General features: G+C 38.9%; 1 protein-coding gene across 1 annotated transcript; it reads right to left on the bottom strand.

Moving 5' to 3' along the window:
- Positions 1-5609: 5609 nt before the first annotated feature.
- LOC110288948 (olfactory receptor 7A10-like) lies at positions 5610-6575 on the bottom strand. The gene has a single exon (XM_021155176.2). It carries the CDS (start codon positions 6573-6575, stop codon positions 5610-5612), a length of 966 nt encoding a protein of 321 aa, XP_021010835.1.
- Between the last annotated feature and the right edge of the window lie 8331 nt (positions 6576-14906).

Below are 14906 nucleotides of genomic sequence, written 5' to 3'. Positions count from 1 at the left end.
GATTTTGAGACTTCTGGTGAGTGGAACACAGAGTCTGCTCCAATCTTTAAACAGTGACAACAATAACAACTAATCCCAGAGATTACCAGATGGCGAAAGGTAAACGTAAGAATCTTACTAACAGAAACCAAGACCACTCACCATCATCAGAACCCAGCACTCCAACTTCGCCCAGTCCAGGGCACCCCAACACACCGGAAAAGCTAGACCCGGTTCTAAAAGCATATCTCACGATGATGGTAGAGGACATCAAGAAGGACTTTAATAACACACTTAAAGAAATACAATAGAACACTGGAAACAGGTAGAAGACATTAAAGAGGAAGCACAAAAATCCCTTAAAGAATTGCAGGAGAACACTGCTAAACAGGTAGAAGACATTAAAGAGGAAGCACAAAAATCCATTAAAGAATTGCAGGAAAACCAGACCAAACAGGTGATGGAATTGAATAAAACCATCCAAACCTAAAAAGGGAAGTAGAAACAAAGAAGAAAACCCAAATTGAGGCAACACTGGAGATAGAAACACTAGGAAAGAAATCTGGAACCATAGATACGAGCATCAGCAACAGAATACAAGAGATGGAAGAGAGAATCTCAGGTGCAGAAGACTCCATAGAGAACATCGGCACGACAATCAAAGAAAATACAAAATCCAAAAAGATCCTAACTCAAAATATCCAGGAAATCCAGGACAAAATGCGAAGACCAAACCTACAGATAATAGGAGTAGATGAGAATGAAGATTTTCAACTCAAAGGACCAGCAAATATATTCAACAAAATTATAGAAGAAAACTTCCCAAACCTAAAGAAAGAGATGCCCATGAACATACAAGAAGCTTACAGAACTCCAAATAGACTGGACCAGAAAAGAAATTCCTTCTGACACATAATAATCAGAACAACAAATGTACTAAATAAAGATAGAATACTAAAAGCAGTAAGGGAAAAAGGTCAAGTAACATATAAAGGCAAGCCTATCAGAATTACACCGGATTTTTCACCAGAGACTATGAAAGCCAGAAGGGCCTGGACAGATGTTATACAGAAACTAAGAGAACACAAATTCCAGCCCAGGCTACTATACCCAGCCAAACTCTCAATTACCATAGATGGAGAAACCAAAGCATTCCACGATAAAACCAAATTCACACATTATCTTTCCACAAATCCAGCACTTCAAAGGATAATAACAGAAAAAAACCAATACAAGGACGGAAACCATGTCATAGAAAAAGCAAGAAGGTAATCCCTCAACAAACCTAAAAGAAGACAGCCACAAAAACAGAACACCAACTCTAACAACAAAAATAAAAGGAAGCAACAATTGCTTCTCCCTAATATCTCTTAATATCAATGGACTCAACTCCCCAATAAAAAGACATAGACTAACAGGCTGGGTACAGAAACAGGACCCAACATTTTGCTGCTTATAGGAAACTCATCTCAGAGAAAAAGATAGACACTGCCTCAGAATGAAAGGCTGGAAAACAATTTTCCAAGTAAATGGTAGGAAGAAACAAGCTGGAGTAGCCATTCTAATATCTGATAAGATTGACTTCCAACCCAAAGTCATCAAAAAAGACAAGGAAGGGCACTTCATTCTCATCAAAGGTAAAATCCTCCAAGAGGAACTATCAATTCTGAATATCTATGCGCCAAATACAAGGGCAGCCTCATTCATTAAAGATACTTTAGTAAAGCTCAAAGCACACATTGCACCTCACACAATAATAGTGGGAGACTTCAACACACCACTTTCACCAATGGACAGATCATGGAAACAGAAACTAAACTGGGACACAGTGAAACTAACAGAGGTTATGAAACAAATGGATCTGACAGATATCTACAGAACATTTTATCCTAAAATGAAAGGATATACCTTCTTCTCAGCACCTCACGGTACCTTCTCCAAAATTGACCCCTTACTGCTTTTAATGTTCCTTGTTCTGTGTGTTTAGTGTTTTGATTATTATGTGATGCGAGGATTTTCATTTCTGGTTCAATCTATTTGCTGTTCTATATGCTTCTTGTACTTTTATGGATATCTCTTTCTTTAGGTTGTGGAAGTTTTCTTTTATGATTTTGTTGAAGATGGTTTCTGCTCCTTTGAGCTGGGACTATTAGTTTCCCTTTATTTCTATTATACTTAGGTTCGGTCTTTTCACTGTGTCCCGGATTTTCTGGATATCTTGGGTTAGGAGCTTTTTTTTTTTTATTAAACAAATTTTTAATTAGATATTTTCTTCATTTACCTTTCAAATGCTATCTCAAAAGTCCCCTAAATCCTCCTCCTGCCCTGCTCCCCAACCCACCCACTCCTGCTTCCTGGCCCTGACATTCCCCTGTACTGGGGCATATAAACTTTACAAGACAAAGGGCTTCTCCTCCCAGGGATGGCCGACTAGGGCATATTCTGCTACATATGTAGCTAGAGACAGGAGCTCTGGGGGAGGGGTACTGATTAGTTCATATTCTTGTTCCTCCTATAGGGTTACAGACCCCTTCACCTGGCTTAGGAGCTTTTTATGCTTTGTATTTTCTTTGACCATTATGTCAATATCTCCTAAGTTATCTTCTATGGCCAAGATTCTTTCATCTCTTGTATTTTGTTGTTCCTGCTCTCTTTCCTATGTTTTTCATTTTCCCCCATATATGATTTCTTTATTGTTTCTACTTCCATTTTTAGGTCTTGGACTGCTTTGTTCAATTCCTTCACCTGGTTGATTGTGTTTTACTGTATTTCTTTAAGGAATTTATTTGTTTCCTCTTTAAGGGCATCTACCTTTTTGGCTGCATTTTCCTGCATTTCTTTCAGTAAAGTTATTTATATCCTCTTTAATGGTCTCTATTGTCTTCATGAGATGGCATTTTAGGACAACATCATGCTTTTCAGATGTGTTGGTTATCCAGGGCTTTCTGTGGTGGGAGAACTTGGTTCTGATAGTGCCAAAAAAAAATTGTCTAGTTTTGCTTCTGTTCTTGCACTTGCCTCTCAACATCTGGTTATCACTGTCTGGTGTTAACTGGCCTGGGTATCTCTCTCTGGATCCTGCTTCCTGTGTCCCAGGATGCAACAGATCTCCTGGGAGACATACAGACTGTGGGTTGGTAAGAAGGGTAGTCATGTCTATTTGCCCTAGCAGAGGCACAGACCAGAAGGGAGATAGGGCTGGTGAAGAGGGGGAGGGGTACTGTGTCTGCTGGGCTCCTCGGGATTCCCAGCTGGTGTAGTTAATTGGGCGGTGGTCTCACCTGTTGCCCTGGATGCTGCAGCCCTTCTGAGAGTCCTACAGACTATGTGATGCTGACAGGGGCAGATTGGGGTACCCTGATTTGCCCCAGAGGCAGTAGAGACCATCAGGGAGTGTTGTGCTATGAAGCATTCATGAACTCCAAAAGACTATCAAGGAGCCAGTTCTTTTTTTTTTTTATTAAGCATATTATTCATTTACATTTCAAATGATATCCACCTTCCCTGTTTCCCCTCCACCCCCCCCATCACACCTCCCATTCCCTATGCCTCTATGAGGGTGCTTCTCCACACAGTACCCCACTCCCACCTCACTGCTCTAACATACTCCTGTGCTGGGGCATCAAGCCTTCACAGGATCAAGGACTTCTCCTCCAATTGATGCCAGATAAGGCCATTCTCTGTTACCCTAGTAGCTGGAGCTATGGACCCTATCATGTGTACTCTGGAGCACTTAGCTAATAAGCTTCCCTTTCCAGACATTCCTTCCTGCAAAAGGTATTTAATCTCAGGTCCACCCTGAGAAGTGGGGTTTAATTTTATGCATCCACTCTCCTCCATGACAATAAATTGTTTAGAACCATGGACTGTCTCTTTTCATCAAGATCCCCCATGGGGAGCCATGAAGAAAGCCTTCACCTACAGAGCTGCAGCCTAATCTCCTATAGAAGGCCTTCCTTTCCTTCCTTTTTCTTTATTTGCTTAACCAGATGGCCAGAGCATAGGCCAACAACCTTGCATCAGTAAAAGTTCAAATTAAAGGGCAAATAACACAAATTATCTCATTGAAGTGACTGTTTTTTATCTTTTTCAATTAAACTGGCTGCCTTATATTGATTCATGGTAGGGTTGCTATCCAAGAGCAAAGCCGTTTTTGCAGGTAGCTGAGAAACACCTACAGAACAGTATACAAGTAGGATGATGGAATAAAACAGCTGCTTGGGTACATCTCCTAAGTAGCTCCTTGTGCATTTGGAATGGTATCTTGTATAAGTCATTTCTATTATATTACAGAGATTTTCTAAGTACTGCTCTCCCCCTCAGAGTTCATCTCTTACAGTGCCTTGATACATTATATACATTTCAGGTTTCAAGATCATTTTATATCATAGGGGATAATATATTCAGAATGTTATAACAAAACTCTTAGATTAAGTACCTGATATACAATAAAATTTGTATTAGGAAATGACAGATTTGGTGTCTATGCAGAGGCAATTTTCTGGCTCATAGAGAGTGCCTTCCTACTATGGTCTCATGTTGTAGTAGAGATACAAAAGCTCTAAGAGAACTTTAGCTTCTATAAGAAGCTATTACTGAGGCCACGACTGTTGCTTCCAAATTTCTCTTTTTAATAAAATCACATTGGTTTTACACAATATGTCACAATTTGACATATATGCCAAGGGACAAAATTATTCACAGCATAGATTCCCACTCCAGTCAGTATGTAGTGGCAAGATACAAGTTCCTCTCAAGTGGAAATTTCTGATCTAAAATCCCAGTAATGACTTTTGAGTGGTGAGTAGAGGTCATGGCAAGGTCTAGCCTATGCAGAAAGGAATGTCTACTAGTAACATATATCTTAGCATGTTAGTAAAGTATCATTTATAGTCACGGGTATTATGTTGTAGGATTTCCAACTCCAATAAACCCATATAAAAACATACAATCCAGTTATTATAATTATAAGTTATATGCCTAGATTGGGCAGATGTAATAGTATACTAACTTATTCCCCATCTCTAAGACCTCTTGATACTAGTGGTTTCTACTGGCAGCATGGTTCTGGTCCATTGTGGATATCTCCTCTTCTTCCTTCATCCTCTCATCCTCTTCTATCTCTCTACCTGCCCCCACTCTTTAATGCCCAGTCCTACCTTTCCCCTCCACTGCCCAATTGCAGGTTCTAGCCTTTATTGGCCAGTTAAAATTGGGGAAAAGTTCACATGAAATCATCTGAGTATGTGATGTACTGCAGGGGCAATCCCTCTTTAGGAAGCAGAATTAACATCAGAATACAGAGTCAGACCAACCCACAACAGTATTGTATACATATACATGGACTTTCTGTAAAGAGTCATTGCATAACTTTTACTAAACAATTCATGAATTGGTATTTGAATGGTTATATTGACATGCTGAAATGTAAACATTGTACTGAAATAAAGAAATATGTCATATAAACACTGGGGAGGAGACAAAGAACTGCGAATAAAAAAGGAGGCATCATAGAAATTTCAGATAAAAATATTCACAGTATAATTTTAATCAAAGATAGAACCACAAACTGGATAAAATTTCTACATGATTATGGGACAGAATTTCTTTAGTTCACTATTTTATTTCTATCAGTTCAGATGTCTAAAACCAGTGAGCTTACCACTTAAAAAAGGTATTCTCCCAAGTGTTTTTAAGGCCTTCTTAATGTCTTTGTTCCTCAAGCTGTAGATGAAAGGGTTCAGCATGGGGGTGACCACTGTATACATTACTGAGGCCACGATGCCCTTCCCAGAAGTGGAAGTAGCATCAGAACTAAGGTACACACCAAGACCTGTCCCATAGAATAAAGAAACCACTGATAGATGAGACCCACAGGTAGAAAATGCTTTATATTTTCCATCTGCTGATGGAATTTTCAAAATAGAAGAAAAAATTTTATAGTATGAATAAAGGATCCCTGAGAAAGGAATGAAGCCAAGGACACATATTATTACATAAAGAAGGATATGATTGATTAGTGTGTCTGAGCAGGCTATAGTGAGGGCTTTGGCATATTCACAGTAAAAGTGTTTAATTATCTGATTTGTGCAGAAGGACAACCGCAGCATCAATAGACTCTGTATCAGAGAATATGAAAAGCTAATGAACCATGATACAAGAACCAGCAAGCCACTTAGTTGGGGATTCATAATGACTGAATAGTGAAGAGGATGACAGATGGCCACAAATCGGTCATAGGCCATCACGGTGAGGAGAAGTGTGTCCATACCTCCAAAGAGCATGAAAAAATAAATCTGGGTGATGCATTCTGCATAGGTGATGGACTTGTTCTGTGTTTGGATATTCACCAACATCTTAGGGATAGTTGTAGAGATGAAACCAATGTCAGAAATGGACAGATGAGACAGGAAGAAGTACATGGGTGTATGCAGGTGAGAGTCAATGCTGACGGCCAGAATGATGAGAAGATTCCCAAGCACAGCGACCACAAACATGAGCAGAAACAGTCCAAATAGCATGGGTTGATGCTCTGGATATTGGGAAAACCCCAGAAGCAAAAATTCTAAAATATTTGTTTGGTTTTCTGGTTTCATGCTGTTGACAAATAAGCTAGACACTTACCGGAGAGAAAGATTGGGGAACATACACTACAGTCTCTAAGGTCTCTGTCCTTTTATGTGTTGGAATAAGTGTACATAAAGCTTTTATTGCTATAAAAATTAGGAATCCTGCATTTTCTCATCATTATTAGTTTCTCTACCTTATCTCTACTTAGAACTGCTAACGCTACAAATTTTAAACCACATGAAGACCAGATAACCTCTGGAAGTGTTAGATCAAAGCAGTCAGTTTCTAAAAGTTATGTAATCCTTTCTCTATGATGGATCAACTCTGATTTCCAATTTTACTTCTCAACATTTTTCAGTGGTTACACTAAGTTCTGATCATTTGGAAAGGTCTCTGTGAACATGACCATACCTTCTCTGTATCTATTCCTTTTGAAATCTCATTCTTCTCTTAGACATCTTTATCTTCTTTTTGTTTGTTTGTTTTTTGTTTTTGTTTGTTTTTTTTTATTCAGGATTTCTCTGTGTCGTCCTGGCTGTCCTGGAACTCACTCTGCAGACCAGGATGTCCTCGAACTCTGAAATCCACCTGCCTCTGCCTCCCAAATGCTGCGTTTCTAGGCGTGTGCCACCAAGGCCCGGCCATCTTTATCTTCTTAATGCCTGCCTGTTTTGCTTATGTAGTAAATTTCTGGTTGATTCCCACTCCCATCAGTTCTCAATACCAAGTGATTATTTGATATAGAGGAATAATTTCACGCTGTTTTGACAGCTCAATTAATGAATGAATAAACATATGAACAAATAACTTTCCACCTTTATAACATTTCCACTACAATCTGGGCATCTGTCCAAAATCTTCAACAAATGTAGCTCTAAAGAAAACTATTATAGAGAGACAAGAAAAATAAGATAGCAGGAAGATATTGAAGAAAATGTCTCCATTTATTACCCCAGCCCTTCAGAATTCTAGTTCTTTCCTTTCCCAGCACAGATACCTACATGTCCCAAAAGGTTATCCTATTTTTCCTAACATTCATATTTTTATGTAGTCTTACCATGTACCTCCCCTACAGAAGCATCAACAATAATGTTTTCCTGGGTCATCAACATATGGCTCCTGGTTATTTCCTAAATATCTTGCAATTAAAACAAAGGTAATTGGAAGAATAAATATAGAAATTGAATATTAGAAGACATTTACAAAGAACTAACAGTGATGGCTGTGTTTAGAATATAAAAAAATTCTTCTAAACTTTCATCTTTGAAAATACTCAATACTCATTTTCTTCATCCTTTCATTTGCAAATAAAATGACCAAACACCCTCCATCTCTGAGTAAAAATCCATCTTCTTAACTGTAAGGTAAGCAGATACTTAGTTAGGAGAATATTCTTATTTCCTGGATAATGATGTATACAAAGACACTGATGCAAAGACTCTATACATGTATTTAGTGCACACCATAGGGGATAATACTTGAAGGTATTTTTTGTATTTGGCTTATTTGTGAAGTGATTAATAAAATGTTTGCTCACCATCCTTTCCTAACAGGGAAGATACCATGATAAAAAAAATGTGGATAATCATTGTACTCCAGATGTTCTGACCCCTGAGATTTCCCCAAATGTGGAAAACTCAACTGAAAAATGGCTCAATTTTTGTTACTGGGGTACTGCATGCATTTTATTCCTGTTAAATAAAAAAAAAGACATCTTGGTCTCTAAATCTGTTCTCAGCTTCACACTGTACACCAGAGACAGGAATATGCTGTCTATGGATAAATTCAGGTTTTAGAAACTAATTTCTTTGATAAAAGTAAGTAGACTCTTTCTTCTTGAAGACAAATTCTAGTAAGCACAACATACAAAAGGAAAGTAGCTATAGAAAGGAAGGTTCGCTTATCAGCAGAAGCCTAAGGTAGTCCCAAGCAAGTGAGTGTGAAAGAAAAGCCACAGATGCTTGCTCTAGGCTGAGAGAGAATGGAAGCTCTGGCTTTCTTCATTTAGATCACATAATAAAGAAGTAGAAGGGAACAACTTCACTGTAAATTATGTCACCAGGTTCTACAATGTAGAATTCATAGTGATATCTAAGTACTTCAAGGGTTTTTTCCAGGAGATTCTTTGGGTATCAGAGTGTCATGGTGTAACCTGCAAAAAACCCCATATTATCTCCTCTCTAATCTACCCTCAATAATATATATCAAAAGTAAATGGTCACTATGAAAATGTAACTTGAAGCAAATATCCTAGTGACTCTACTTTTTCAGATATTAACCATAAGAGCAACCTCTACATGAAATAAAAGGATTTCCCCTTACCTATGCCAAAGAGTTAATACTCTTCCTATCAACCACTCCATTCTCCATTTCCTTTAACATCTGCTGGACTATACAGGCCATGGCCAAGTCTTGAATTGTACTTGCTCTAGGAAAATTGATTATGAAAGATATAAAGGTCTGTCCACCAGAAAAAGTCGAAATAACCAAACATGGAGAAAAGAGCCTAGATGATTTCTTCTGGGGAAGACATAAGGTATGTTCAGTCTTGGTAACTATAAGAGTTATAGGTGTGCCCTGGGAGTTGTATCCCTCTGAAGCTTATTATACAAATTGATCAATGGTACGTTCATTCCCTGCTTCTCAAGGCCAGAGACTGCACAGGAAATAGGCTCTAACATTTCAATTTCTTATCCCTGGGAGAAAATTATTGGACTCATTTATGATTACTCTCTCATGTGTTTCTTCTCTGAAAAAGAGTCACCAAAATTTTCAAAGATCACCTGCTGGTGCTACATGTTAAAACTTTGTGACTTGTACTTTTCTACCGAGGATGAGTAGCAAGGAGTCCCAGAATTCAGTAGATTTCAAATTATCAGAAATTAGATTCATGTTTATTTTATTGTTCATATGTGAAGGAGTAGTATAGCTGAGTCATACCAAAGATACACATACACACACACACACACACACACACATATAATTTATACACATACATACATATTACATTTATGTATGTGTGCATATATATATATATATATATACACACGCACATACATAAATATATCTATATATGCATAAATATGTATATATTTGATTTTTTTTACATTCTCATCATTGATTTCTAGAGTGGCGGTACCAATTTGTATTCTCATCAGCAAAGAATAAAGAGTCTCCTTTTCTTTGAACTTCAACACCTTTTATTGTCAGTTGTTTTGTTGAGCTTAGCCATTCTGACTGGGGTGAAAAAGAATGTAACAGGTTTACTTATTTATTTATTTATTTATTTATTTATTTATTTATTTATTTTAACTTATTTTTTAATTAGGTATTTTCCTCGTTTACATTTTCAATGCTATTCCAAAAGTCCCCCAAACCCACCCCCCCAATCCCCTACCCACCCACTCCCCCTTTTTGGCCCTGGAGTTCCCCTGTACTGGGGCATATAAAGTTTGCAAGTCCAATGGGCCTCTCTTTGCAGTGATGGCCAACTAGGCCATCTTTTGATACATATGCAGCTAGAGACAAGAGCTCCGGGGTACTGGTTAGTTCATATTGTTGTTCCACTTATAGGGTTGCAGTTCCCTTTAGCTCCTTGGGTAATTTCTCTAGCTCCTGCATTGGGGGCCCTGTGATCCATCCAATAGCTGACTGTGAGCATCCACTTCTGTGTTTGCTAGGCACTGGCATAGTCTCACAAGAGACAGCTATATCTGGGTCCTTTCAGCAAAATCTTGCTAGTGTATGCAACGGTGTCAGCGTTTGGAAGCTGATTATGAGATGGATCCCTGCATATGGCAATCACTAGATGGTCCATCCTTTCGTCACAGCTCCAAATTTTGTCTCTGTAACTCCTTCCATGGGTGTTTTGTTCCCCTTTCTAAGAAGGGGCAAAGTGTCCACACTTTGGTCCTCGTTCTTCTTGAATTTCATGCGTTTAGCAAATTGTATTTTATATCTTGGGTATCCTAAGTTTCTGGGCTAATATCCACTTATCAGTGAGTACGTATTGTGTGAGTTCTTTTGTGATTGGGTTACCTCACTCAGGATGATGCCTTCCAGATCTAACCATTTGCCTAAGAATTTCATATATCCATTGTTTTTAATACCTGAGTAGTAATCCATTGTGTAAATGTACCATATTTTCTGTATCCATTCCTCTGTTGAGGTTCTTTCTGGCTTATGTCTATTATAAATAAGGCTGCTATGAACATAGTGGAGCATGTGTCCTTATTACCAGTTGGAACATCCGGGTATATGCCCAGGAGAGGTATTGCTGGATCTTCTGGTAGTACTATGTCCAATTTTCCAAGGAACTGCCAGACTGATATCCAGAGTGGTTGTACCAGCTTGCAATCCCACCAGCATCCTTTCCCAACCTGTTGGTGGCCTTTTTGTCTCATTGACAGTGTCTTTTGCCTTACAGAAGCTTTGCAATTTTATGAGGTCCCATTTGTTGATTCTTGATCTTATAGCACCAGCCATTGATGTTCTGTTTAGGGATTTTTCCCCCTGTGCCCATATCTTTGAGGCTTTTCCCCACTTTCTCCTCTATAAGTTTCAGTGTCTCTGGTTTTATGTGGAGTTCCGTTTTGGCTGTATTTTTTAGCCATTTTGATTTCTTCTGTGTGAACTCTGTTTAGACTACTAGCCCAGTTTTAGTCAGGTCTGGTCATTTGCGTCCTTGACTTTTTTTGTAGTTCTTTGTATATTATGAATACTAATCCTCTGTCAAGGTGTATATTTGGCAAAGATTTGGTACTATTTTGAGGGGTTCTTTACTATATTGCTAAGGGCCAGCCCCAGTGATGGCTAGATCCTACAGTGGAGGTAAGGAGTCAGTGAGAAAGAAGTGAGTCAGTTAAAGTGGTGGCAGCACTCTTGCAGCCTGGCTGACTGTCAGGGTGCTTTTTATTTATACAGAACTCAGCAAGCAGGGATAAACTCAACCTGTTCTAAAACATAGATCATACCATTTTGTCCCTGGATGTGTGTTTACCTTCCACTTGGTCTTAATTTGTCATGATAAACTGTGACTGAACCGAGTTATCTCTCACAATCATTTCCCCCCATCAACCCCAGAACTCAAAATTTAAGACTCTTGTGACTTCAAGGGCACCGGACAGAAACAAAATCTCCAAGCTAGCCTGGGCTGATTGTAATGTTCCCAGCAGTGTATTATCAACTTTTAATGTTCAGAGATACAATTGTCATTAGACCTAAAAAAATCTTCAGGTCAAAGCTGCTCCAATTATTATTAAATTCCTGGCATAAGATAGTATTTACATTTTATATCTTTTTATGTATAATGTCTAATCTTTAATTTAGGTATAAGTCTAATCTTGGTACTCTAATGTTTCTTGGTTACAGTATATTACAGTGACATTCACAAACTAAGTTTGCTAAGAAGGTAAGTCCTCTTTTAAAAAAAATTCAACACTTTAGTAACCCTTTTACTCTTTGATTCAACATGTTTTTTATATTTGAAATTATTTTTATTTTCATTCCAGTAATTTCTCCTCCCCTCCTGGTCCCCACAACCACAGTTCCTCACCCCATTCCTCCTCCTCATTGCCTCACAGAGGGTGCCTCCCCCCAGGCTTCTCTCTTCCCTGGGGCCTTAAGTCTCCAAACTGTTAAGCACATCTTCTCCCACTGAGGCCAGAGCAGGCAGACCTCTGCTACATATGTGCCATGGGCCTCAGACTCTGATTGGTCTCACTGGGAGCTCCCTAGGGCCTGGGTTAGTTGAGACTGTTGGTCTTCCTATAGAATGCTTTCCCTTTAAGCTTCTTCAATCTGTCCCCTAAATTAACCATAGGGGTCCCTGACTTCAGTCCAATGATTGGGTGTAAGTATCTGCTTCTGTGTCAGTCAATTGCTGGTAGGGCCTCTCAGAGGTCATCCATACCAGGTTCCCATATGTAAGTACATCATAGCATAGTAGTGTCAGGCTTTGGTGTCTTCCACGATGAATACCAAGTTGAGCCAGTTATTAGAGTGCCATTCCTTCAGTAGCTGCTCCATTTTTGTCTCTACAGTTCTTTTGGACAGGAACAATTTTGGGTCAGAAAACTTGACTGTGGGTTTGTGACCATGTCCCTCTACTTGAGGCCCTGTCAATCTACTGTTGGTTGACTTTTTGAGTTCCCTTTCCCTAAATGTTGGGCATTTTGGCTAAGGTTACCCCCAATGAGTCCTGAGAGTGTCTCACCTCCCAGGTCTCTCGTCTCTGGTACTTTCAAGAGGGTCTTCCCACTCCCCGAGACTGCTTATTTCCATTTATTTCCTTGGTCCTCTGGGCTTCTCTCCTGTTGCCTGTCCCTATACCCAATCCTGTTCCCCTTTTCCTATCTACCCTTTTTTTTATACCCAGGTCTTTCCTCCTCCCCTCCCTTGTTTCTTTTCTTCCCCTTTCTCAGTGGGATTGAAGCATCCTCAGTTGGGCACTTCTACTTGTTATACTTCTTGCAGTCTGCAGGTTGGATCCTAGGTACCCTGTATTTCTTGGCTAATATCCATTTACTAGTAAGAGTTATACCAAGATATTTTATATTATTTGTGAGTATTGTGAAAGGTGTTGTTTTCCTAACTTCTTTCTTCTCCTGTTTACCATTTGTATAAAGGAAGGCTACTGATTTGAGTTAATGTTATATCCTGCCTCTTTGCTAAAGTTGTTTATCAGATGTAGAAGTTCTCTGGTAGAATTTGGGGGGCCGTTTATGTGTACTGTCATATCATCTACAAATAGTGATATTTTGACTTCTTTCTTTCCAATTTGTATCCTCTTGATCTCCTTTTGCTGTCTAATTGCTCTAGCTAGAACTTGAGTACTATATTAAGTAGATAGGGAGAGAGTGGGCAACCTTGTCTTTTCCTGGATTTTAGTGGGATTGCTTCAAATATCTCTTCATTTAATTTAATGTTGGTTGTTGGATTGCTATATATTGCTTTTACTATGTTTTATTATGCTTAGGTATATGCCATGAAATCCTGATCTCTCCAAGACTTTTAACATGAAGTCTAGAAAATATCTGTCTAGAAAAATCATCCATTCCATGTAGATTTTCAAGTTCTGTAGGGTATAGGCTTTTGTAGTAGATTTTGATGATTTTTTTGGAATTTCCTCAGTTTCTGTTATGTCTATTTCTACCTCTGATTTTGTTAATTTGGATATTGTCTCTGTGCACTTTAGTTAGTTTGGCTAAGGGTTTGTCTATATTGTTGATTTTGTCAAAGAACCAGCTCTTGGTTTTGTTCAATCTTCATATCATTCTCTTTGTTTCTAACTGGTTGATTTCAGCCCTGAGTTTGCCTCTTCATGGGTTTGTTTTCTTTTTCTCTTCTAGAGCTTTCAGGTGTGCTTTTAAGTTGCTAGTACAGGATCTCTCCAGTTTCTTGGAAGCAGGTAGAGCTCTGTGATCATGGTTAGAGCCTGTCTCCTTGGAGTCAGGGTGTGCCTCCTGTGTCCCTGATTACTGTGGAACTCCAGGGAGGCACACAGGCAGTAGGGTGTGGGCAGGTATGGAGGCATTGATCTGGCACTGGTCAGAAGGGCATGTTTTAATACTTCATTCTTTTATCATTTTCCCCATACCATTCTTAGTCCATATGTATAAGGCTTTATGTAGGGTAGAGATAACTACAGACAGTCTAACTTTGTTGCAGTATCTTTTCATCAGGAGGCATACTATATGAGGCCTCCAATCTTATATGCTTCATAATTACCTGAACATATAGCATGAAGAGACCTCTGCCAACTCCTTTAGACTGCCAAATCTTGTTTACCCTTTTGGGTTTACTTTTTACAGATTATCTTGTTCCTGAGTAAGTGCAGGGGCAGATGTTTTAAGAGTATCTTGAGGTGGAGCCTCATATGGAGATCTCTGGTATTTTCATGGGTGCAAGGAAGACATTCAAGTAGGGCCAGATAAGGATATCTTTCTAAAAAGGGGGTGGGGGTAGTTTGGTCAGGACTTTCCTGGGAAAGCCTAGAAGCAATATTCCTAGGAGAAGGCATAAATGATTCACAGGAAATTTCCCATTAACCCATTATGCTCAAGTTGTACAACCATTAAAAGCCACCCTAAGCATGTAGCATGTGGAGATCAAGACCAAAAGTGAAAGAAGTCTCCGTGGTGATTGCATCATGCAGCCCAGCTTTGCTGTATGTTTGTTAAGCAGCTCTGCTGCTTTTATAACTTTTGCTGTTCCCATTAGATATGGCTATGCCACTATTGATTGTTTCTTTCATTTCACAGAACATTTTTAGTTCTATGAAGATCCACTGGTCAACTGTTGCTTTTAACTCCTGAGCAAATTAAGTTCTATTCAGAAAGTCCTTTCCAGTACCTCTG

This window comes from Mus caroli, unplaced genomic scaffold (genome assembly GCF_978045245.1).
Source record: "Mus caroli unplaced genomic scaffold, Mus_caroli_1 scaffold_11, whole genome shotgun sequence".
Classification (NCBI taxonomy): domain Eukaryota; kingdom Metazoa; phylum Chordata; class Mammalia; order Rodentia; family Muridae; genus Mus; species Mus caroli.
This window is presented reverse-complemented; position numbering and strand designations above follow the sequence as displayed.

Excerpts from the sequence above, each read along its gene's own strand:
- LOC110288948 (XM_021155176.2), bottom strand. The coding sequence starts at position 6,575 with ATGAAACCAGAAAACCAAACAAATATTTTAGAATTTTTGCTTCTGGGG.